The sequence below is a fragment of the Thalassophryne amazonica genome, unplaced genomic scaffold (genome assembly GCF_902500255.1).
Source record: "Thalassophryne amazonica unplaced genomic scaffold, fThaAma1.1, whole genome shotgun sequence".
Taxonomy (NCBI): Eukaryota; Metazoa; Chordata; class Actinopteri; order Batrachoidiformes; family Batrachoididae; genus Thalassophryne; species Thalassophryne amazonica.
Genome location: NW_022986242.1, coordinates 242,178 through 268,822, shown reverse-complemented (window position 1 = coordinate 268,822; position 26,645 = coordinate 242,178). Strand labels below are relative to the sequence as shown.

At 43.8% G+C, this 26,645-nt stretch overlaps 1 protein-coding gene across 1 annotated transcript in view; it reads left to right on the top strand.

Moving 5' to 3' along the window:
- Positions 1 to 26,645, top strand: part of LOC117505756 (atrial natriuretic peptide receptor 1-like) — a 301,825-nt gene that overhangs the window by 240,527 nt on the left and 34,653 nt on the right. The window contains exons 12-15 of the mRNA XM_034165299.1: positions 1,090 to 1,252; positions 1,446 to 1,601; positions 20,819 to 20,987; positions 24,932 to 25,078. Coding sequence (XP_034021190.1) covers positions 1,090 to 1,252; positions 1,446 to 1,601; positions 20,819 to 20,987; positions 24,932 to 25,078 — 635 coding nt within the window. The remainder of the gene's footprint in view (positions 1 to 1,089; positions 1,253 to 1,445; positions 1,602 to 20,818; positions 20,988 to 24,931; positions 25,079 to 26,645) is intronic.

The following is a 26,645-nucleotide window of genomic DNA, read 5'->3' as shown; positions in this document are numbered from 1 at the left end:
GTGGAAGGGCCCTCAGAGATCTTTCACTGTTATTGTTAGAGCAGAATTATGTTTTGCAACATTTATACATTCATTCTAATTATATTCTTTTACAACATGAATTGTGTATGGACATTAATAACATGCAAAATGTATTTAATGCCAGTCTTTTGTGCCCCCCCAATGCTCTAGGCTCTGGGTATGCTCTGGCCTTTACCGCCCCCAGTCTACCCTGCTTTTGGGTACATTTTTTTGAGACACCCTGTATATTGTTTTTCAGTTATTGTGTTAAAAATCTGAAGGGGGTGGTTGCAAGTATCGATCTGTTCTTTGACTCGGTGCATTTTGGGGGGCACATACCTCCACCAACACAGAGAAAGAGAAAAAAGAAAAGGTGTAAGGCTGGAAAATTGTATTTAACATTATTCCGACCTGGTGATATCAGGCGCTCCAAAAGCACAAAGATACACGTGTGAGGGATTATTGTTCCAGTGGCACAACAATTAAAGGTAAAGGCTCATGAATCCTTCTCTGGGACAGTGACATCACATTGGCAAAGACCTTTCAGGTGTTTAAATGTCCAGATGTCACACAGCTGCCATAAAAGATGATAAACTGATATTTAATCAGTAAGTGATAATACAGGTGGGCGTGAACACGCATCATCAGACCTTGGCCAATAAGGACACGTCACCTTGTTTAGGAGGGAACATTCCACCAATCAGCACGATACCTGCTGTAAGTCTAACCTTGACCCTCACCTGACTGATTGACCTTTGGTCTGTCCTTGCCATGCCAGTTGAAGAACCCACTTACATATGTGTTCCAACTTAAAAGAAAAATTAAATTTTGACCTTTCACCTCATTGACTTTGAGCTTTGCCAAAACAAACCATTTCATGGTCATTCTGGTGCCACGTTTCATCTATGTACCAGTTTTAATGTACAGCATACAAACAAACAATTGTTGCACAAATGACAGATTTAAAAATGATCATTCTTTGTGAATTTTGACATTGATCTTTGCATCTTTTGGTAAAGTCATGTAGTGAGTAATCACACGGACAGAGTAAGATCCTTGTTTGTTTGTTTGATGCTTGTTTGTTTGCAGGGCATGCTGTTCCTCCACAACAGTGTCATCGTCTCTCACGGCAAACTCAAGTCGTCTAACTGCGTGGTGGACAACCGCTTCGTGCTGAAGATCACTGACTACGGTCTGTCCAGCTTCCAGTCGGAGAGCAGTGTGGGTCAAGACGCGCACGCCTACTACACCCGTGAGATTAACTCTGTGACCTGTGACATCACATTCTTGTTGGTCACTTTAAGATGGTTTGAAAACGATCATTCAGTGAGAACGATATGCAGTGAGAACTCAAACGTTGTACTGAGCGATAGTGGTATCGGCGGTAAAGAACATTTAGTTAGCAGGTGGCTAATGGCGAGTTTGTCATGCCCCTCCCCTTGCAGAGAGGTTGTGGATGGCACCTGAGCTGCTCCGGTTGGAGTCTCCACCTCCTCAGGGAACTCAGAAAGGAGATGTCTACAGCTTTGGTATCATTCTCCAGGAGGTGGCGCTGCGCCGTGGAGCGTTCTACCTAGATGGTGACCCACTGAGCCCAAAAGGTAGGTCACATGACACACAGACCAAAACACACCAGAGTGCACATCTGCACAAAGGCAGTCTCTCGGCTTTGTGACATCATAAAAAGAGTTATTTTAGTATTCACTTGAGTATACTGTCAGCTACTGACAAGCCAGTTTTGAGTTTAAGCACCGCCGACGCTTCTGAGTAGAATCAAAGGTGAGCAGAAACCCAACACACAGTGTTAGAGCTTCTGTCTTTGTGCGCCCTGCCCACTGCTGTAAGAAAGAGTCATTTACATTCAACATAGAGTGCCACAGACGTGTGGCAGAAGTTATCAAAAGCAAAGCAGTTCTGACATATGGTTTGATTTAAATATCAAACTAATTCCGGACAGTTTATTGATGTCAACTCTGCCAGATGAGACCAGAAGACCCTCGGTTCAAATTCCAGCCTCACTGCAAAATCACTAAGAGCCCTTGGGCAAGGTCTTTAATCCCCTATTGCTCCTGGTGTAGTGAGCACCTTGTATGGCAGCACCCTCACATCCGGGTGAATGTGAGGCATTATTTGTAAAGCGCTTTGAGCATCTGATGCAGATGGAAAAGTGCTGTGTAAATGCAGTCAATTTATCATCTATTTGTAAATATGTCTAAAAAAAGGCATTTGCAAAACTGTAAATTTGTTAAGTGTGATTTAGCGCAACGAATAGCGACTGTGTGACAGATGGAGGCTATTCACACTCCCATCCAGTAGATGGCAGTGTTCTATGGATTTTGACCCAAAATCCATAGAACATGTTTTGTTAAATTTTTTTTGGTAGCAGCCTGGCAGCCAGGCCCCTTCTGCTGGGGTAGGGTTGAGCTCAGCTCCTCACAGCTGACAACAACAGGAACTAACTGTATGATTTTAGGGTATACAAACGTTTTTGACTGTTCAGCTTTACTATCTGTGCCAGCAAAAAACAATGTTAGCGGACTAAAAATGAGTGAAACTAAATTTAGTGGAAGCTAATTGGTTCGCTGATGGTTTTTGAAGTTAGCTGAAAAGCTAATCCGCTAACAAAATTAAGCTGTCTTTAAACTAAATGAAAACAGCCAAATCTAGTGCTATTCCTGACCAGTGTAGGCCAGGTAATCAAAACAACCACATGAATCTTTTTATTAATAAGCCTAAATGAGATGTTTTTCCTGCGAGACACAAAATGAAAGCATCTCTATTATTGTATGTGCATAAATTCTCAGCCTTTCATGGGTGCAGGTGAGACTGGACAGGTACATTGCGGGAATGGGCAGGAGTGTAACACACATGTGGTGGTAACGAAATTCAGCGGGAGCGGGTGGGGGACAGAGAAATTAGTCCCACGCAGGGCTCTAGATAAGACCAACGTCAAACAGATTCCGCCGGACGACACGTTTAGAGCATGTGTGCACGACCCAAAACAGTTGACCTGGAAATGTTTGTGTTTCCAGTCCACAGCAGAGACAATGGCAGTTTGCATTCAGGTAGACGTGGGTGTGTCCTTGGCCAGGTGAGACATGGGCGTGTCATTGAAGTTAGTAAGTTAGATCAACACTAATTTAAGTTCAAACAACTTAATTCATTTAGTTGTTACCAATTGAAACAATTCATTTAAGTTGGTTCAACTATTCTTTTTTCATTTCACACAAAGTCATTCCAGCAGAACCCAAAGATCCTCCACAGAGACCTGGTACCAAAGACATCCAGTCCTCACCTGAGGTCAGTGGTTAGAAAGACAGTAAGACAGGAAGCAACATGACCCTGAAAACGTGGACCTTTTTTCTCCTGCAAAGATATCTGCATCAATAAATACCTCTGACCTTTGACCTCATGACTCCATAAGAGCTTCCCTGGTGTCCCTGGATCTAAAAGGCCGAGGACCCAGAGACATGACAGACAGGTTACATTCCTGGAAAATGTGAATCCAAGAAATATTTTGGGGAAAAAGTTGGCAAACCACTTTTTCTGGGGTAGTTTTTCATGGTGAACATGAATCTGTTGTTTGCTGAGCCCAAAAATGCCTAATTAGGTCACTAATACAGGTCAAAGGTCAATGAGTGCAAAAAAAGTGTTTTATCTGGCATCCTCTATCCGGACATGTAACTTATTTTACAATATTTTGTATCGTAGGTTTCACACAGGTTTTTTGAAAATGTGAGGAAAAAAAGGAAAATGTGAAGTAAAAGTAATGCTTTTTTGTGAATAACTAGCAGATTTTTGTTTTTTAACATTACCGTACTGGTTCATTTCACTTTCATTTACATGACTAAATGCCTCAAGTGAAATGGTTTGACTGACTCCTATCCTTAAGGAATTCCTAAGCAAGATTATTGTCCATTTTGAAATTCACAATTTGAATAATTAGCCTCCTAATTGAGGTCAAAGGCCATCCAGGTGCAAAGTAAACGTGACGGAAACAACTGTTCTAACCTCAATCTGATCCTACTGTAATCTGTTTGACCAGTTGAGGCAAGAAGACGATTTTGTTCATTGTGACCCTCCCCTACCACCACCTAACCCCCGACCTGCCCCACCCCCACCTGGCCTACTAATGTCGACTTTACTTTGCCCTGTTTAGACATGGTATTCCTGCGGCATTGCACGTGCAGGCATCGAACCCCCCCCCCACACACACACTTCTGACAAGAACAGCTATGTGTCCTGCAACCTTTTGTGCAATTACACTGCACAAGATCTCTGGAATCTTCATCCCTTTGGAATTGAAGACAAAGTTGATGACAAAACTGATGACAACAGTTTACTGTCCACGAGTCTCCATCCACATTCTGTTGATGGTGGTGTTGGTGATGAACTTTTCTCCAAAAGAAACTTTGATTTATTTAATTTATTTCAATCAGCAAACTCATGCAACAGCAGAAATTAAATGAATAGATGAAATCAAACCCCCCCCCCCAAAAAAGGAAAATACATAAAATACAGAATATACTGCAAAAAAAACATAACTGAGTGAAAAAGGTCAAGGCTGAAGCTATTTCGCTTGTAAATGTCCTGACCCATTTATACCATGTCAAACTTAAAAACAAACTATCAGACTATGAACAGTAATATGAAAACAATCACAATGAATCACCAAACAAGGGCGCAATTTAGAACTAGAAATTGGGGGGGACAAAGTCCGAGGCCTGCAGGGCCGAAGCCCCTAAGCCGGGGCTCTGGGGGCCACTTTAGGCCCCCAGAAGCCAACGGTTTCTAGATAACCTCAGATGCATTCTGAGCATCCAGAACAGTAATTTTAATGTTTTGAGAAGACCATAAAGTGGACACCATTTGACTTATGCAATTTGAAACTGTGGATATAAGTACTTTATTCTGAGAATAGCCAGCATTGATTTTATTAACATCCTGGTGTAAATAAGGTATCACCACATGTGTAGAACTCAAAAAGAATGATAGGTTGAGTTTTCATAAAAAAAAAACAACAACTGCAATGTGGTAAAATGTATTCATAAATATGAAAGAAGAGGCTCTTAATAATTATTAACTATCGCATACTGTATTTTTTTCTCAAGATGTGTTTTTGCATAAGTTTGAAAAAACAACAGATCATACGTTTAGGATAAATTACTTATGAATTTAATTTTCGAAGTGGCACTAATGACAACACTCATACTTGCATAGACTGATTTTGGAGATCAAGCAATAATTGCAGATGGGCTTTCCGAGGTCCCAGATAGCTTTTCTGATTTCCTTTTCCAACTTTCAGAATTTAGTAAATTAGCATAGCATGGTCCATTGATACTTACAGTGAGGAAAATAAGTATTTGAACACCCTGCGAAGTTCTCCCACTTAGGTGCATGTCCACTGCGAGAGACAATCTAAAAAAAAAAAAAAAATCCGGAAATCACAATGTATGATTTTTTTTAATAATTTATTTGTATGTTACTGCTGCAAATAAGTATTTCAACACCTGTGAAAATCAATGTTAATATTTGGTACAGTAGCCTTTGTTTGCAACTAGAGGTCAAACGTTTCCTGTAGTTTTTCACCAGGTTTTCACACACTGCAGCAGGGATTTTGGTCGACTCCTCCATACATATCTTCTCCAAATCTTTCAGAGTTTCAGCTCCCTCCAAAGATTTTCTATTGAGTTCAAGTCTGGAGACTGGCCAGGCCACTCCAGGACCTTGAAATGCTTGTTACGGAGCCCCTCCTTAGTTGCCCTGGCTGTGTGTTTGGGGTCATTGTCATGCTGGAAGACCCAGCCATGATCCATCTTCAATGCTCTTACTGAGGGAAGGAGGTTGTTTGCCAAAATCTTGCAATACACGACCCCATCCATCCTCCCTTCAATACGGTGCAGTCATCCTGTCCCCTTTGCAGAAGAGCACCCCCAGAGTATGTTTCCACCCCCATGCTTCACGGTTGGGATGGTTTTCTTGGTTCTGTGTAGGCTCTCAGTTGTCCAGGTGGTTTCCATAGTAGAGAAGCTTGAATCTTCGACTGGACTGGGTTGCTTGACGTGAGGACGTTTCGCTTCAAATCACAGAAGCTTCTTCAGCTAAAATTCTTGCTCTGGTAGTCTGACTTCTGTCTTGACTCTTGTAGAGAAGAATAAAACAGAAGCCAACAAAAGCTGGAGTTTTTAACCTAACCAGACCCCTCCTACCGAGAGGCCGACTGCTACAGGCTAGTGACTAAACAATAGCTCTAATTAGCACCTACTGTGCTCTAGTTAGCACCCTCCTAATGACAGGGCAGCTGTCCCTCCTAATGATGGGACGGAAGCCTCTCTTGATGGCTCCCTTGACGACTCTCCTGATGACGTGAATGACTCATTGCCATGAACAAAAGACTGAAATTGCTTTGACCTGAGTACCCCATTGTAAACAGGGGACAAAGCGTGTCTGAGACCTCCTCCCTGGTTAAGGCTGGGTTTCAACTGTTTTACAAAGAATGCTTCCTTGACACCTCTCTCAAACTATTTCTTCTCTCTGGCTAAGATTTAATTTCCTTGTCCTCAAATGTGGTTAGTGCGAAAACAAAGAGACCAGATAGACAGGAGACAGAGACAAGAAGAAGAGGAGTGTCTCCCCCTTATTTAGCAGGAGTAGGGGAAAAACTACAGAGGATCTTCAGACAGCACAAAATCCCAGTTTACTTTAAACCGGTTAACACCTTGAGACAGAAATTAGTTCACCCTAAGGACAGGATCCCTAGTTACAAACAGAGCAATGTAGTGTATTCTATCAGATGTCAGGAAAACTGTAATGAAAACTACATAGGTGAGACTAAGCAACCTTTACACAAAAGGCTATACCAGCACCGCAGAGAGGGCGCCAGTGGACCTCAGTCTGCAGTTCATCTCCACCTGAAAGACACTAACCACACGTTTGAGGACAAGTTAGTTAAATCTTAGCCAGAGAGAAGAAATGGTTTGAGAGAGGTGTCAAGGAAGCATTCTTTGTAAAACAGATGAAACCCAGCCTTAACCAGGGAGGGGGTCTCAGACACGCTTTGTCCCCTGTTTACAATGGGGTAGTCAGGTCAAAGCAGTTTCAGTCTTTTGTTCATGGTAATGAGTCATTCACGTCATGAGAGTCGTCAAGGGAGCCATCAGGAGAGGCTTCCGTCCCATCATTAGGAGGGACAGCTGCCCTGTCATTAGGAGGGTGCTAACTAGAGCACAATAGGTGCTAATTAGAGCTATTGTTTAGTCACTAGCCTGTAGCAGTCGGCCTCTCGGTAGGAGGGGTCTGGTTAGGTTAAAAACTCCAGCTTTTGTTGGCTTCTGTTTTATTCTTCTCTACAAGAGTCAAGACAGAAGTCAGACTACCAGAGCAAGAATTGTAGCTGAAGAAGCTTCTGCGATTTGAAGCGAAACATCCTCACGTCAAGCAACCCAGTCCAGTCGAAGATTCAAGCTTCTCTACTATGGTTTTCTTGGGGTTGTTCTCGTCCTCTAAACACGACAAGTGGAGTTGATTCCAAAAAGCTCTATTCTGGTCTCATCTGACCACATGACCTTCTCCCATGCCTCCTCTGGATCATCCAGATGGTCACTGGTGAACTTCTAACGGGCCTGGACATGTGCTGGCTTGAGCAGGGGGACCTTGCTGCGCTACAGGATTTTAAACCATGACAGCATTATGTGTTACTAATGTAAGCTTTGTGACTGTGGTCCCAGCTTTCTTCAGGTCATTGACCAGGTCCTCCTGTGTAGTTCTGAGCTTTCCTAGAATCATCCTTACCTCACAAAATGAGATCTTGTATGGAATCCCAGACCGAGGGAGACTGACAGGCATCTTGTGTTTCTTCCACTTTCTAATAAATAATCATAACAGTTCTTCTACCAAGCTGCTTGCCTGTTGTCCTGTAGTCCATCCCAGCCTTGTGCAGGTCTACAGTTTTGTCCCTGGTGTCCTTAGACAGCTCTTTGGTCTTGGCTATTGTGGACAGGTGAACAGTCAGTGAACAGTGTGTGAACAGGTGTCTTTTATACAGGTAACAAGTTCAAACAGGTGCAATTAATACAGGTAAAGAGTGCAGAATAAGAGCGCTTCTTAAAGAAAAATGAACAGGTCTGTGTGAGCCAGAATTCTTGCTGGTTGGCAGGTGTTCAAATACTTATTTGCAGCAGTAACATACAAATAAATTATTAAAAAAAAAATCATACATTGTGATTTCCAGATTTTTTTTTTTTTTAGATTATGTCTCTCACAGTGGACATGCACCTAAGATGAAAATTTCAGACCCCTCCATGATTTCTAAGTGGGAGAACTTACAAAATGACAGGGTGTTCAAATACTTATTTTCCTCACTGTATGTGTAGACACTAGTCCCTAGAGGCAACTATTTTTGGTTTCAAATCTGGGCAAATGCAGTCCCAGAAAATTCTGAATGTGACAGACAAGAAACAGGTGTTGTAAACAAGTCAATGCTGCTAAAAATACAAACTTGCAGAAACAAAGATACTATTCTGACATGGTTTGCACATAAGACTGGGATAGCATGTTTCAAGTACACACATGAGGTCTGTTAGAAAAGTATCCAACCTTTTTATTTTTTGCAAAAACCATATGGATTTGAATCACGTGTGATTGCATCAGCCAAGCCTGAACCTTCATGCGCATGCGTGAGTTTTTTCACGCCTGTCATTCGCCTGTGAGCAGGCTTTGTGTGAGCAGTGGTCCACCCCTCTCGTCGGATTTTTATTGCGAATAAAATGTCTGAATGATTTGGAGATTTGCTACATCAAATTTTTCCAGAAACTGTGAGAGACCTCCAGGTGGACACCATTCGGAAAATTCAGATGGCTTTCAGGGACGATTTTATGGGGATTACACAGATTAAGGAGTGCTCCAGCCGGTTTAAAGACCGGCCACAGCGTCTGAGAGCGTGGCGCACTCCAAGCGCCGATCGACAGGCTGAAACCCCGCTGAAACAACCAGATCATTTCCAAAGTGAAGGCTTTGTTGATCCGGGACTTCGTCTGACTTCCACAGAAATGGCAGAAGACGTGGACATCACCACTACAAATAGCAGCTGCTACAGTAGCAGTTGTCCTCTCGGTAGGAGGGGTCTGGTTAGGTTATAAACTCCAGCTTTTGTTGGCTTTTGTTTTATTCTTCTCTACAAGAGTCAAGACAGAAGTCAGACTACCAGAGCAAGAGTTTTAGCTGAGGAAGCTTCTGCGATTTGAAGCGAAACGTCCTCACGTCAAGCAACCCAGTCCAGTCAAAGATTCAAGCTTCTCTACTGTGCACTAAAGACAGAAAATCATCATCCACCATGGAGGAGGACTATCGGTCGGCCTCGAAGACATTCTGGCAAACCGTCCGACGCCTCAGGAGGCGGAAGCAGCTCTCCACCAGCACTGTCTATGGTGGGGGTGGGGAGCTGTTGACCCTGACTGGGGATGTTGTAGAAATTCAAGTGTCCCCAATAAAGTTTTACAGTGTTTCTTTGAAAGTGTCCAGTCTGCTAAGAGACGATGCAGGAAAAAAAAAGTGCCACTAAAGCATTACTCCTTTTATTAAGGAAGCCACGGGACACAGAAAAAAAAGAAGAGTGAGCTGGATATTTTTTCCACAATCACACAGCAGCACACAACATTCAATAAAGTTAATAATAATACAATAACATGCTTTTGGAGGGCGGTATGCATTTTCAGAGGCCCGACGTTCACGCCCAGTCGCCCAAAATGACAGAGTTAGACGAGGGCAAATATCTGTCATTGCGGGTGACGGCATGGACGGAGGGACTCTGAAAATGCATACCACATGACAACAGCCTGTTATTTGCATTATTATCACTTACTGAGATACACAACACGTAACGCGTACATAAAAAGTTGGCTCATTTGAACTTCTGTCGTGTTGGCTGGCACGCGCGCTGCTCTCCAAATTCGGCAATGCATCCTCATCAAGCTGGCTGCTTTAGCTGCTGTTCACTGTCGTACTATCCATGAGAAAATCATCTGGAATATCCATATTGGGACCAAAACACACTCCTCGCCTTTTCATCATTTGTTTACGCACAGCGGGCGGGTATAGCCAGATAGCGTTGACGTAAATCTACAATACCGGCCCAGCAACACCCCGGTAAAGTGATAATAATGAATAATTTCACAAAGGGTAGAAATAGTGAAATAAAAAATAAACATGCCACAAAAACATTACTTATTTCGCTATGGAAGCTGTGAGGGGACCACGAAAATGAAAGAGGTAGACTCGGCTCAGTGTTTATCCACAATCAGACAGCAGCGTACACAACATTACATATAGTTCATGACGAACATTTTCGCTAAATACTATTATAAATGTACAAGTCTGCAATGCTCAATTAAAACTTATTAAGTCCTGAGTGTGTGCAGATGTGTGGTGATAATGTCGCTCCAGGTCCAGTCAACTGCTGTGTAGAAGCGCCCACAAACAGCATTTTTCTCCTTGCACCACAGTAATTCAGCACCAGAAAGGTGCCTGGTATGTTTGGCATCTCCACTCTCAGGTTTATCTCAAAGCTTGTCCAAAACGTTGCATTATGTACGTTGTTTCTCATCTAAATAATCCAGGAAGCTCTGGGCTTGGCGATGGGGAGTGGCCTATGTGATGTCAAGCATGTCTGGCCACGGATTCATTCGCTTTCACTTTCAATTTCATTCATGTTTCTGTTTAATGACATTTGAAGAGGATGCCCAGGTGGTGAGACTATTGGATTCATTCTTCATTTAGGGCTACTTCAGGAACACCCTGCTTGAATGGACATGAAATGTCAATCATGGCCAGTGTACTGACACACTGTTACTGGGCTCAGTGCAGTGCACCCTGCTTCACATACGAGGTCTGTTAGAAAAGTATCGTACCTTTTAATTTTTTGTAATAACCTTATGGATTTGAATCACGTGTGATTGCATCAGCCAAGCTTCGTGCACATGCGTGAGTTTTTTCACACCTGTCGGTTGCGTCATTCGCCTGTGAGCACGCCTTGTGGGAGGAGTGCTCCACCCCCCTCATCGGATCTTTATTGCAAGGAAAATGGCTGAACGCTTGGAGCAGCGCTATTGCATCAAATTCTGCCAGAAACTTGGCGACAGCCAGGTGGAAACGATACAGAAAATACAGATGGCTTTCGGAGATGAAGCTATGAGCATCACACGGATTAAGGAGTGGTACAACCGGTTTGAAGATGGTCACGTAACGGTGGAGAGTGCGCCGCGCTCCGGTCGGCCTTCAACATGCCGAAATGACGAGATCATTTCCAAAGTGAACGCTGTGGTTATGCGGGACCGTGACTGTCCAAGAAATTGCGGAAGAGGTGGTACTTTTTCGGCACATTCCATCATGACAGAAGATTTGGGCATGAAACGAGTGGCGGCGAAATTTGTGCCAAAGTTGCTGACGGTGGAGCAAAAGCAACGTCGTGTTGAAGTCTCACAGGACATGCTGGACTCCATACAAACTGATCCCAGCTTTATGGACACCATAATCACCGGTGATGAGTCCTGGGTGTACGGGTACGACCCGGAAACCAAATTCCAGTCGTCACAATGGAAGCATTCCACGTCGCCACGACCGAAGAAAGCGCGCCATGTGCGCAGCAACATTAAGGTAATGCTGACTGTTTGTTTTTTTTACTCCCGTGGTGTGGTACACCACGAGTACGCACCACAGGGTCAAACAATAACGAAGGAGTATTACAGGGATGTCCTCCGTCGTCTACATAATGGTGTGTGGCGCAAGAGACGGGAGTTGTGGGCCACAGGAAATTGGAGCATCCATCATGACGATGCTCCAGCTCATTCCTCTCACTTAATTCAGACTTGACAAAAAAACAGACTCCGATGGTTCAACAGGCGTCTTACTCTCCTGACATGGCCCCTTGTGACTTCTGGCTGTTCCCAAAACTTAAAAGTCCATTAAAAGGAACACGATTTGAGACAAAAGAGGACATTATGGCTGCAACGACGGCAGAGCTGCACTCCATTCCAAAAGAGGCTTTCTTGGAATGCTTCCAACAGTGGCGACACCGCTGGGAGAAGTGTGTGGAGTCCCAAGGAGACTACTTCGAGGGTGATTAGGTTTCCAACGCTCCAGGTAAGCCAGTTTTTTTTCCCAGCCAAAGGTCCAAACAGACCTCGTAGACGGCAGCACTCAGGGGCGACTGGGGGGTAAAGGGTACTATGTACCCAGGGCCCAGAACATGGGGGGGGGGGCACAAAAAAAACTGGCATTAAATACTTTTTGTGTTGCATGTTATTAATGTCCATACAATTCATGTTGTAAAAGAATGTATAAATGTTGCAAAACATAATTCTGCTCTAACAGTAATATTGAAAGATCTTTGAGGGCCTTTCCACCCCTGCACAATTTTACAATGGTTTAGTCCAGGCGCACAGGTGGCACGCTGACACACACGGACACACACTCACAGACACACATCCCAAACGGGATCTGGCAGCACGAGGAGAGGTTTTTAGGCTGAAATAAGACATGTCTTTACTAAAAAAAAAAAATCTAAGTCCAGATTTCAAAAAAGAAGAGAAAAAAGAAAACTAAATGAGGGAAAACAGCTGCTGACCAAATTCTTTGAGAAGAGAGGTGAGCTCCAAAACTATCTTAACGTGCACACAGGAAACTTGCTAATATCAGCACTGAGGACATATAAACGTCACAGTTTAACAGGGAAAGACTCGATAAACCCACGCCGGTTTAGTTGGCAAAATAACTAAACAAGCAGCCGCAGCTCTGCTCACCTCCCTCCACGGGACACACAATCCACGTGGGAGGGAGAGAGGGAGGGAGGGGGACACGGAGCAGCGCGTGGCTGCTGTGAGGACACACAGGACAGGAGCAGGACAGGAGCAGGACAGTGTAAGTTCACAAGAGATATTTGGCTTAATTTTGAGTTATTTATGTTATGTTTCGGACGCGGTCAGAGCACCGACCCAGCGTTTGAAAGGACCCAGCATAAAATAAGCAGAGCACGGTTCAAAGGATAACAGAATTTAATAAACATAACAGTGAGCAGTGCTAAACAACCAAAAAGTCCGCGGTCTGGTGAGGTGGAAACACGGCACGCTCTCAACAGCGCAAACGGTCCGGAGCCACAGCAGTTCGGACCCAGGGACCCCGCCGACACCCCCCAGGTGGCCGCGACAAACCGAGTCTGTGAAGAAAGAAAACATGAGGTGAGTCCAACTCCACACAGAGAGACACAACTCAAAGGTGCACGCAATCAGCAAACACTTCCTGGCTTAAATCTATACATCAGCTTCTTACCCTGCAGGCACGGAACAACTCAGTTCAAATCTCCACTGCAGCAGAAACTGATTAGACAATTAGCATAACGTGACAGCTCAATAACACAAGGTGTGAGGGACACCAAATCCACTGTCATTACTTCATAAATGTCACCAAAAACCGAATTACCTCAGGAAGTGTGCTGAAGAGCGTGAGACCTCACCCAATCCTCCTTCGTCCTCCGTCCTGAATGCATACCACCTGGTGGGAGAAACAGAAAACAAAAACCAAGCCAGCCAAACACCCCAGCCCACAACAGTACCCCACCCTCACGGGAAGCCTCCCGGCGACCACACGGACCTGGGCCAGAAAAAACAAAGCCCCCCTCCAGGGACCATGGCTGGAATGTTGGCTGGGAACAAAAAAACACCTCCTGCAGCTTCAGTTTCGGCTCCTTGTGCTGACGATCCAGCTGGGAAAGGCCCGTCTCCAGGAGCTGTGCGTTACTGTGCCCTGACGACAGCTCCATCATCAGCTGCTCCACCTGCAATGTTAATTTCTTCATGCAGTCATTGATCATCTCAATGTTGAGCCTCTCCAGCTCTTCCCTCAGCTGGATAATGCACGCTTCCAGCCGCCTCTTCTCTGTCAACAGGGAACTCCGTGCCGAGACCATCACTCTCATCCTGGAGCTCATCCTTTCCCACCCTGAGCCTGTCTGCAGTAGACTGCTCCGCAGCTGACACTTCAGTGCAGAGATATCCTTTGTTGACTTTATTGGTCTTGCCCTCTGTTTCATTTAGCAAACCTGTTAGAGTCTCCACCTTTGCGTTCATTCCTGTCGACTCTTGCTTTAGTTGTTCACTTTGCATAATTTTGGCCAGGAGTTCTTGAACCTGTGCACTCAGCCTTCTTCCGACTGTGTGTTAAAGTCTGCTTAGTCATAAAACAAAAAAAAGACAAACACAAACAACCATACCAACCCCCCCTCCCCAGAGGACCGTCCCATCAAACCCTGGGAAGAGGAGAAAAGAAAAAACACAACCCAAACTTAAGCTTGCAAACAAAAAAAAAACTCTAACCCCCCCCCCGGACGACATGTAGGGACCAACACCCCCCAGAGGACATCCCGCCAGCTGCAGGAGTAATAACCACAGCCGAGGTCCCTCTGGGATCCAAAGTCACCCACGGGGACTCCCAGCGCCTCCCAGAGGACCGTTCCATCAAAACCCAGGAGACGCCCCCCCCTCATGACTAACAGACCCAGCCCCGGCCGTCTACGGCTAGATGGACCCACAGCCCTTTCCCCCCCAGAGGACACCACAGTCACACCCTGAGGGCGGAAACTGGGGGGAAAAAAAAAACATACAAACAAAACAACAACCCCAACCCCACCCCCTCAGCGCAGTGGAAACTGGAAGTACGTCCAGTGTCACCAACCACGACTATACCCCAAAAGTCAACCGGGAGGAGTGGAACAGTGGTAATGGCGTACGGCACAAGACGGCGCCACCCCTCTGACTTTTAAACCAGCCACCAGCTGCGGGTATATTCCACTGCCCCAAACCTCAGCTACGCCGATGGCGTATGGCTCAAAGGCGCGCTGAAGCCGGAGGTGGAACAGGGAATCAACAAAAAAAACACCCCGAACCCCCCCCCGGATGCAGAGGTTAGCTGGGAAACGCCCAGCACAACCAAACTGCACCACCCCAGCAACGCCGACAACCTACGGCTCACACGGCTGGGGCCAGAGGAGAAGACAGGGAAGTAAAAAAAAAATAAAAAAAATACCCCAACCCCCCCCCCCCCCCTCCCGGGTGCAGAGGTTACCTGGGAAACGCCCAGCATAACCAAACTGCACCACTCCAGCAACACCGACAACGTACGGCTCACACGGCTGGAGCCAGAGGAGAAGAGAGGGAACAACAAAAACAAAAAAAAGGAAAAAAGAAAAAACAACCCAATTACCCCCCCATCACCCCCCAGAGGACCGTCCCATCAAACCCTGGGAGGTGAAACCAAAAGAAATAAAAAGACCAACAGACAAACATAATGTCACCTGGGTCAAACTATGCTCCAGACAGCCTGCATTTTCAACTCCACCAGACCACAGACAGTGCTTTAAAACCAGTGATACCGGTAAGTAACGCGTTACTCTAATCTGACCGCTTTTTTTAGTAACGAGTAATCTAACGCGTTAATCTTTCCAAATCAGTAATCAGATTAAAGTTACTTCTCCATGTCACTGTGCGTTACTATTATTTTTCATTGTGGGTCGATAACAGCATTAAACTTGGTCCGTGGGCAGGAGGTCGGGGTTCGACTGAACTGCCCACTTTAAGCGAGCTGTGAGCTTTTAATCCGCGGTTTTTTGCAGCTGCTCGACTCGTCCTCACCTCTTAAAGCGCGGTGATCAGCACACCTGCACTGAACTTTACAAAGACATTTTTATACTTTTTTTCCTCCTTTATTTAGAATTCTGAGCTGAGCCGCTCTGTATCTGGTCGTTAAAAACAGCTGATCCTCCGCGATGCGTCAACAACTAACACTATTTTCCACTCAAATGCACCTAAACTCTCTTTCTGAGGACCACATGATGTGAAAACGCAATAAAACTTTCTTACCTGTAAATCTGGTCGTTTTCTGCATAAATAAATGTTATCCATTCTTTGTGCTCAAACGCCAAAGCAGGGGCGAATCTAGATGGAATGGGGGCGTGGGGCAAGGATGTGCCCCCTCCCTCACAACACCCCTAGATTAAAGGTGCAATTTTGAAGCCGTTTTTTACTACAACTAATATTGCTTATAATAATAATAATTTCGACAAGTAAAATGTTTAGAGAGAATTTAAATGTTAGAAAAATGTTAGAATTTAATAGTTACCTTTATAAACAATGTAGGCTCGAAATTGCAAGTTTTACTGTTACAGTGCTGTCAACAGTTAAATATGAGGTCAAGAAAGACGTCTTTATTTTACTTTTTATAAAACAAGTATTTATTTTCATTGAAGTCAAGAAAGGGTGACTATAAAGTGAGTTTTGGCAAAACAGGTATCATTGTCATGTTGAGGTGGCAGAGGGTTGTTGTCGGCAGCTGGGAAAAGTAACTGAAAAAGTAACTAGTAATCTAACTTAGTTACTTTTACAATTGAGTAATCAGTAAAGTAACTAAGTTACTTTTACAATTGAGTAATCAGTAAAGTAACTAAGTTACTTTTTCAAAGTAACTGTGGCAACACTGTTTAAAACCCAGAAAAACAACAAATTAACCCCTGAGAAAAACACCTCATACTAAAACAAGAAACAGATAATAGACCAATAAAAAAAACTAACATTGGCCTACGCCGTCAAGTGCAAAGAATGGAAAAACATTGTTTTCCATCCTTTGAACCTGAACGGTAATGTGACTCTGTCACCAACAGAGGGAGCCAAAGTGCCAAATAAGAAAATCCCCGTGGTAACAGAGTAAAAACCCATTCACACTGCTGTAAATAACAGCAGGTTATAACAAACAGCTTAAAGTGCAAACTAAATACCACCGGGGCTGCTACAACAGGCGTCGGAGCCAGCTGCACGGGAGGAGACGGGGCTACAGCCGTAACAGCGGGGTGCGACGCGACCCAAGCTGTAAACTCTGCCATGCATGCACCAACGCGCACAACCCGGGCGGAGAGCACCCGCAACTGATCCCGGATCAACTCCAACATCTGCTGCAGCCTTCCCGGCAAAAATACCGTCTCTGCTTCCGCTGGTCCATTGTTAAATGGCCAGAGACTACTGTTATGTTTCGGACGCGGTCGGAGCACCGACCCAGCGTTTGAAAGGACCCAGTATAAAATAAGCAGAGCACGGTTCAAAGGATAACAGAATTTAATAAACATAACAGTGAGCAGTGCTAAACAACCAAAAAGTTCGTAGTCTGGTGAGGTGGAAACACGGCGCGCTCTCAACAGCGCAAACGGTCCGGAGCCACAGCAGTTCGGACCCAGGGACCCCGCCGACACCCCCCAGGTGGCCGCGACAAACCAAGTCTGTGAAGAAAGAAAACATGAGGTGAGTCCAACTCCACACAGAGAGACACAACTCAAAGGTGCACGCAATCAGCAAACACTTCCTGGCTTAAATATATATCAGCTTCTCACCCTGCAGGCACGGAACAACTCAGTTCAAATCTCCACTGCAGCAGAAGCTGATTAGACAATTAGCATAACGTGACAGCTCAATAACACAAGGTGTGAGGGACACCAAATCCACTGTCATTACTTCATAAATGTCACCAAAAACCGAATTACCTCAGGAAGTGTGCTGAAGAGCGTGAGACCTCACCCAATCCTCCTTCACAGACTGTGGCGTCAAACCTGGAGTGGTCTCTGCGTCCGTGATGGTGAGATTGTTCTCCTGACGTCGATCTCACACGTCTGCTCACAAGGTCGAGTCTCTGGCAATCACACACTGTGCATTCAAGGTTTAAATGCAGCAATCTCTGATCAAGACAAAATACACCACAGCTGTGAGTCCTGATGACCTGCACGTGAAAACAAGCCTCAGGTGTTCAGGGTGAGGTCCTAATGCTCAGCCACTCAGTCCTGAATGCATACCACCTGGTGGGAGAAACAGAAAACAAAAACCAAGCCAGCCAAACACCCCAGCCCACAACAATTTATTCATAATCAAACTAATCATGGGATTAAAATAGCCAATCATAATGTAATCACCTCCTGTGAATATAAAAATAAAAATATACAATACCTAGTAAACCTATATATACTACTTGGCAAATATCACATACACAAAGCTAAATTCAGTCAATCTAAACCCCTTCTTAAACTATGGATAATTGAAATCAACACCTACCTTAAAACTTTAAATAACATACCAAACAAAAAAGCAATAAAGACAATAAACTTGGTAAAGAACTTCAGTTTACAATAAACCCTCCCATATTCAAATACAGGGTTATAAAATATATCATTTTTATTATGACATTATTTTATATTACTTCATAAGACAGTACAGTACTCCCTTAACCTACAAGTTGTAGGTTAAGGGAGTAATATTCTGGAAGTCTGTTTGTTATTAATATGGACTGAGTTTAATGAATAACATTAACTATAAGATGGGTAATCTGTTCTTTAATGTTTTGATTGTAGAATATTGGATTATGTATTTTTTTCTTCACAAAGAGAATTACACACTGTTAAGCGATGAATTACACTTACTTTTATTTAATTACTTATTTTTGAAAATTGCGTTAAATTAGATATTTTGCTGTGACTGTAGATCTTATATCCCAAACCCTAATTTGTAGTCAAGTTAACATTGGGGTATATCTCTGTTAAAATGCACGGGGATGCACAAAATTGCAGCATTTTTCTAGAAAATGCTGCAATTTGGTCCCTCAGACCCCCCATCTCAATATTGTTCCCCCAACTTTTAAAAAGGGTTCTGACTCCCAGGTGTGATCTAAGGTATACATGATGTAGACCTGGTTTTACTACGCATTAGAAATGTGTTTTTTCCGCTAATAAAAAAGAACTGTGTGTGTGTGGGGGGGGGGGCTCAATATGGCTACTACCTAGGGCCCAGAATTTGGTGCTACGGAAAATGGAAACCATGTCAATGTAACAAATTGCCTCATTAACCTTTTTACCTGTATGTTTAATATGCAAATTAGGTCATTAACACATCTGTTTTATTCACCATAGGATGTCACACCACCAGCAGAAGCAGAAAATGCTTCCTTACTGTACACTGAGGACTAGCATAATCAAGCAAAATGTATAATATCATATGAAACTAAAAGTCACAGACACGTTACAGAGATATTTGCAAAAGTGTGCATTTTTTTCCTTCACAATTCCTTTAATTCTAAGATTTTGATGATCTGTTATAGTTCTAGCTTACGAAACACCACAAATAAGTCACATACTGTATATGGATAGAAGATGTCAAAATAAGTATTTTTTAAATTTAGAATTATACACTCATTGGCATATAATTGACCTTAATTAGTGACCTAAATAGCCAGTTTTTGGGCTTGGCCAATAACAGATTCCTGCTCAGCATGAAAAACCACCCTAGAAAAGTGGTTTGCCTACTACCTCCCCCCACCACTCAAGTGTTTCTTGAATTGTGAAGAAGCACTTTTTGTGATTTTGTTTTAACTTGTCTGTGAACAGTGAATGTCTTTCACCACCTACAGACACATTTCTGATGGTCGAGTCCAGGAAGTCACTTAAAGCCTGGATCCCCACTGATTCCACAAAGATCAGAGCGTCATTGCAAAGTCGGTCAGTCAGCCTTTCCTCGCTGCTGGTTTCTACAACCTGACTCAACACTAAGTCCATGCAAAGCACTGAACAGAGTAGGACCCAGAACACATCCCTGATGATTGCCAGACTCCCCTAGGACCACGTCAAATAAGATAAAACTTTATTGTCCGTAAAACGGAAAATCGACTTACATAAACTGCCGAAGCCCCAAGACATGAAAAACACATCAAACATTCATCATAAAACACTCAGCACAAAATAATTTTAAAACTAGTGTGTGGTCTGCAACAACGTGTTCATTTGGTCTCCCTCTGATTTAAAAGTGTGATGGAGTGTGGCACAAAAGAGTTCTTGTATCTCTTCCTCCTGTAACGATGCACTCTGTAGCGCTTCCCAGAAGGAAGAAGCTCATATTCACTGTTCAGAACATGGGCTGAGTCTGTAGAGATTTTATCCGCAAGTCGTAAGGCTCATTTCCTGCACAGCTCAGTGAATTTGGCCCACAATTTTGGAGCAGATGTTAAGGAGCCTCAGTATCCTGTTCTTCAACTGCACTAAGAGGCCACAGAACCACACAGAGCTGCCACACAGCAACCCACTCTGAATGGTAGCTGTGTAGAACTGGTCCAGAATAACTGGACTGGTTCCAAAGGTTCGAAGTCTTCTTAAAAAGTATATTCTCTGCTGCAGCTTGTTGCACAGATAGTCTATGTGAACACTCCAGGAGAGGGCGCTGTCCACATACACTCTTAAATATTTGAAAGAGTCAGACTGTTGATCTCCTGATGTATGTATGACCACAGGAGCAGTGGTGAGTTGAGGTTGGCCAAAGATGACTTCCTCAGTCTTGGGCGAGTTTATAATGAGTGCGTTTTGGTCACACCACTCAGCCAGGCTTTTAACACAGTCATGGTATGAGACTCCGCCCCATGCTGCACAGCGCTCACAGTACCTGTGTTTACGCTGCCTCTGATGTCCAGCAAACTCTTGGGGATTCCACAAATCCTCAGGATGTCCCAGAGAGCAACGGGGTCAAACACAAACGCACAAAAATCAACAAACACTGCAAACAAGCTCTGCTGTCATTAGCTCTTATTTTCAGTGAGGATCTCTTCAGCTCTGGATAACAAAAAACCCAGAGTTATAGAAATTTGGGTAAAAACCAACACTTGATTTGTCTGAGCTCTAATTGTGTTACCATGGCAACTACACAAGAGGACTTTACCAGAGGAGCACATTACTGTGAAGCAGCTGTCTGTCCTGCAGAGATCGCGGACCGGGTGGTTCTGGGGGAGTGGCCCTGCCTGAGGCCGGCCATCGACTTGCAGATCCACAGTCCCGAGTTGGGTCAGCTGATGCAGCGCTGCTGGGCTGAGGAGCCCACAGAGAGACCCGAGTTCAGCCACATCCGGCTGCTGCTCCGCAAGCAGAACAAGTGAGTGTGCAGCACAGTCTGGGCCTGCAGTGCCATCTGCAGGAGGCTGGAGGCTATTACATGGTGAAATGTCTTAATGCGAAAAGCTGCCAAAATGTCACATTTGAATCACCATGTTGAAAAATTAACAGAATTACTAAAATACTTTTTCCCCTTTAACCCTACGGTCACTTTAGCTACGAATGACAGCCGGCAACAACCCGCTATTCGTTTTCAATGAGATCGGACGTTTTTCAGGGGCAAGACAGCAGTCGCTCTGCCGCCAGGGACAGAAATCAGAAAAAGAAAGACGGAGTGACGTCAGTTAGCTGCTTGCTGGACCAAAATAAACCAAGATGGTGGAAAACAGCTTGTTTCTGTACAGCAGGTAAAGTAAGTTTTGAACACATCACCATTTTTCTCAGTAAATATAAAACTAAAGAGGCTATTGACATGAAATTTTGACCAGATGTTGGTAACAACCCAAATAGTCCACACATAAAACAAAATCAAAACAAATAAGTAGAGAAATTAAATAAAATGGAATGACATAGGAAAAAAGTATTGAACACACTAACTGAAAGTCTTTGTTGGTAATGAAGCTTCAAGACACCTCGTGTGTGTAGAAACTAGTCACATGCATTGATCAGGTGTGATTTTTGTCCATTCTTCCACACAGACAGTCTTCAAGTCTTGACGGTTCTGTGGACCTCTTCTATGAACTCTGATCTTTAGTTCTTTCCATAGATTTTCTGTTGGATTCTAGTAAGCTGATTGTCTGGACCATTCTAGCAGCTTTATTTTCATTCTCTGAGACCAGCTGGACGTTTGCTTGTCTGTGTGTTTGGGATCACTGTCTTGCTGAAATGTCCACCCTTGATTCATTTTCACCATCCTGGTACATTTTTATCAAGAATGTCTCAGTCCAGTTTTCATTCATCCTTCTTTCAATTACATGAAGTTTGTCAGTGAAAAACAGCCCCACACCATGATGTTCCACCTCCAAACTTCAGTGTTGGTCTGGTATTTTGGTTGATGTGCAGTGACATTTGTGGTGTGTCAGAGTTCAAGTTTGGTATTACCTGTCCAGAATATATTCTCCCAGTATTTTGCAGGTTTGTCTATATATTGTGCAGAAAATGTTCACACTCTGGGGCCGGCATTGTATACGACAGCTGAGACCAAGCTTTACTAAATTATAAATAACTTTTTAATGATATGAGATAGAAACTAGATACTTAACTTTTGAGCTAGTCGTCGGCCATCTGTGTACTCCTCATAGAAGCTGTGTGATGATGTGCCCAACGTGAGTGTCCAATTGGAATTGGTTCACCATCACATGGTTTTCCAAAATCCAATCGTAGGGCAGATTTACCTCACGTGATAAACCAAAGATCGTTTTTAGGAGTGATGTGTTACTAGTTGGCCCGTTTGAATAGCCATCTGGCTGCTGGCTCCACTGCACCCTGCTCCATTACGCACAACGATCAGTGAAAGTGAGCAGATGGAGCAGACGGAGGCCTCTGATGACAATCTCAGGTGCTTAAACACAGAGTGTGTGAGTTTTAGAGATGCTCCACTCCTCATTACCTGTGAATGTTACTGGATACGCCTGGGGCAAGCTCTCTCGCTCCGGTGTAAAGCACTGTTTACCATATCAATGGAGCGAGGGGGGAGGGGCTGCACCTCAGTGTGTAAGTGGGCCAAAGTGTCAAAGCTGCTTTCAGAGCAGCACAGAACACTCCAGAACACAGTCAACTTCATAGAAGTAGCAGTTTGTGATGTGACCTTTGTGTAGTAGCAGACAGAACTTGCTTTGAGATGAAGACAAACAAAATGAATAGACTATTTTTTATATATTGTTCAAAATGTGCATTTGTGTTTATTGTTTGAACCTTTTTGTTGTACAGTCTTTCACACAAGAGCTGAAATTACCTTTATAAAGTGTCAAAACAGTTGTTTATTATAGTTTGCTGTGTGTTTTGAATAAATGTGTGTGGAAAATTATTTTCCACATTACTTTTTCTTTTCTTATTTCTGATTGCAAATCTTTATTACACTTATAAAACACAACTATAGCATATACCGAAAGAACAGCTTGTCCTGAAAAAAGAGACATAAAACTTGATTGTGGGAGGCAGGGAGAGCTGTTAACAACAATAATAAAACATTTATGCCAGGCGAGTGAACTGTCCAAAAAATGCCCTCCGACCCCAGAGGGTTAAACAAGCTTCACCCTGCTTTTTCTTCAGCAGTGGAGTCTTGTGTGGTGAGCATGCAGACGGGCCATGGAGGTCGAGTCCACTACTTATTGTTTTCTTTGAAACAGTTGTACCTGAAGTTCTCCACAAGTGGTCCTTGGCTCTTGCACAACTCTTATAATTATTTTCAGTCCTCTGTCAGAAATCTTGTGAGGAGCAACTGTTTGTGGCCATTTTATGGTGAAATGATGTTCTTTGCACTTCTGGATTATGGCCCCAGCAGTGAGCACTGCTGGGGCCATAATCCAGAGCATTAAGAAGTTTAGAAATCCTTCCGTAGTCAATGCCATCAGTATGTTTTGCAACAATAAGGTTGTGAAAATCTTGAGGGCTCATTGCATTTACCCCTCATCAGTGGTGGGCACAGTTCTGCTAATCCATTAACCGCTAATTAGCAAAGCTAACTTTTTCGTTACCAGATTAGCTTTTCAGCTAACGTTTTTTTAAAACCATTAGCGGACCAGCTAGCTTCCACTAAATTTAGTTCCGCAAATATTTTTTTTGCTGGCATAGTGAGTAAAGCTTAACGGTCAAAAACATTTATAAACCCTGAAATCATGGTTTCATTTATAAACAAAACTAATTCTGGACAGTTTATCAACATTAATGGCAACTGTCATTTTTACAAAGTGAAAATATTGCACATAGCTTTTAAAGTAATGCACTAATTCTGAAGGTTTGAACATTAACAGACACACATGCCAAATTGCGTTATGGGAAATGAGTCTCATGAAATGTCATTTGAAGTTTCATGAAATGATTCATGAAACCATGAGTGAAAAGTACCTTGCTTTTCATGTCTCCTGCCACACGTCTGTGTCATTGCAGGTGAAAAGTAAGTGACACTTCCTTACAACAGTGGGCAGAGTGCATGAAGAGAAAAGCTCTGGCTCGTTGTTTGCTTTGGGTTTGTGATTGCCTTTGATTTTAATCAGAAGCCTCGGCGGTGCTTAAACTCAAAATTGGCTTATCAGAAGCTGACAGTGTACTGACGCAGTACTAAAGGTTAGCTGTAACATCCGCTAAATTTTTTTAACAGTTCATAGGTTTAGCATTATAAAAGTTAACTTTTTAGTAGCGGCTATTGATGCTAACTTTTTAGTTAGCTGTGCTCACCACTGTTACCACATCGTTAGATGTTTCATGTGTGATACCTTGATAATGAGACATGTTTTTTTAGTTGAACCAGGTGATGTTAATTTGCACTGACAAGGGGAAGGACTGCTTTCAAATTACTGACAGATTTCAGCTGGTTGTCTTTCCATGCCTTTTTGCACCTCTCTTTGTTCATGTGTTCAGTATGTTTTCTCTGTGTTCAATGTGTTTTCCCTGTGTCACTATCACACATAATTTTTGTACTCATGTGGATTATGAAAATTTCATGCCAATAGCACATTTAGAAATATATTTATTGAGAAAAATGGTGATTGGTTCAATACTTATTTTACCTGGTGTATATTTGGAAAAGGTAGTGAGAAGTAAACACTTAAAATGCTGGTTAACCAGACAAGACCTCTGAAGTGATTTACTTAACATCTTACAACGATGTAGTGTGCACGCCCCAAGAACACCCATCAAGCGACAAAGCCAGATACTTATCATCATTTGTAGTTAATGTGACCGTAGGATAAAAAAGGGATGGTTGTTATGGTGATTCAGCTAGTAAATCCTCGCAGTGACAGATTAGCATGTTTGTGTGTTTAGGGAGTCGAGGACCAACATCCTGGACAACCTGCTGTCTCGGATGGAGCAGTACGCCAACAACCTGGAGGAGCTGGTGGAGGAGAGAACTCAGGCGTACCATGAGGAGAAACGCAAGGCCGAGGCACTGCTCTACCAGATACTCCCACAGTCAGTACTGTGTTTACTGCTCTACCAGACACTCCCAGTCAGTACTGCGTTTACTGACTGGGAGTCAGTCAGTCAGTACCGCATTTACCCCTCTACCAGACACTCCCATAGTCAGTACTGTGTTTACCGCTCTACGAGACACTCCCACAGTCAGTACCACGTTTACCGCTCTACGAGACACTCCCACAGTCAGTACCACATTTACTGCTCTACCAGACACTCCCACAGTCAGTACCACATTTACTGCTCTACCAGACACTCCCAGTCAATACCGCAGTTACTGCTCTACCAGACACTCTCACAGTCAGTACAGCGTTTACCGCTTTACCCAGTGGTGGGCACAGTTCCGATAATCAGATTCCGATAATTATCGAAGATAAAGTTTTTATTATCGGATTATCTTTTCAGATAGCTTTGAAAACCATTATCGGACTAATTATCTTCTGATAAATTTCAGTCAGATAGTTTTTAGACCGTTAAGGTGGTAAACAAAGGTGAACAGTTGTGTAGTACTACCTTCTACAAACAGAGAAGAACTGCTTCTAGAAGAAACCGCTCTATCCTCTGCAGGCAAAGGAGAACTGGTCACAAAAAAAACCCTAATTTCTTTTAACCCCATACTGATACGCGGCCAATATCACCCAAGTCATCCAGAGGCATACATTTTTGTTGTGTGGGCCGCCCGAAGAGGAGGTATTGCTGGCCAACACCAGAGGGCGCCCTGCCTGATGTAGGGCTTCAGGCACCAGAGGGCGCAGTCGCCGCACAGGAGCACCAGGGGGCCGGAACTGACAGCTGTCAGTCATCATCTCATCACCACATCACGTCCATAAAAGCCTGGGAGAGACACCATAACTCTGCCGAGTTATCAGTTTACCCGACAGGTAATCAACTCAGCCGTTCTGTGCCGTACACACACGTTTTTGCAGCAGAGCTTTTTGCAGTCGTAACCTTTTTGTACACTTGCAGCTTGTAGCCGAGTTTGTGGAAGTTGGAAGGAGTTTGCGTACCCACTCCTCACTCCTGACTTGATTAAGTGTTACATAAGGCACTGCACGTACTCTGAGTTCCTGTGTTTGGAGGTGGAGGTTTTTCCCTCAGGAAGGAACTGTATTTTTGCTGACTGTTTGCTGGGTGTACACACACCCACATAACCTGTTTGTTCTTCCTGCCAGCAGTACCAGATCTGACAGATGGAGGCGGTGGCCACCTGGGGCCTCAGGACTTGGCGGCTCCGGTGTGTTGCAGGTCTCCGTTGGCAGTGGAAATCGTGTGGGGCCCGGCTCTTCTCTGGACAGGCGTCTCCTATCCTCGAGCCTGCCCACACGTCACCTGTTATTTAATTGACTGTTACCTAAAAGCAGCATCTGTATTAAGTTGTGCACATTTCACAACATTAAATTGTTATATTTTGGCATTTTCATTGTCCGTTCATTTACGCCCCCTGTTGTGGGTCCGTGTCATTACACTTTCCCAACACTACCTCCAGGATTATTTTGGGCTATCCATGGATGAGTAAGCACAATCCCCGGATCGATTGGCCGTCTGGGGTTGTGGCTCAATGGAG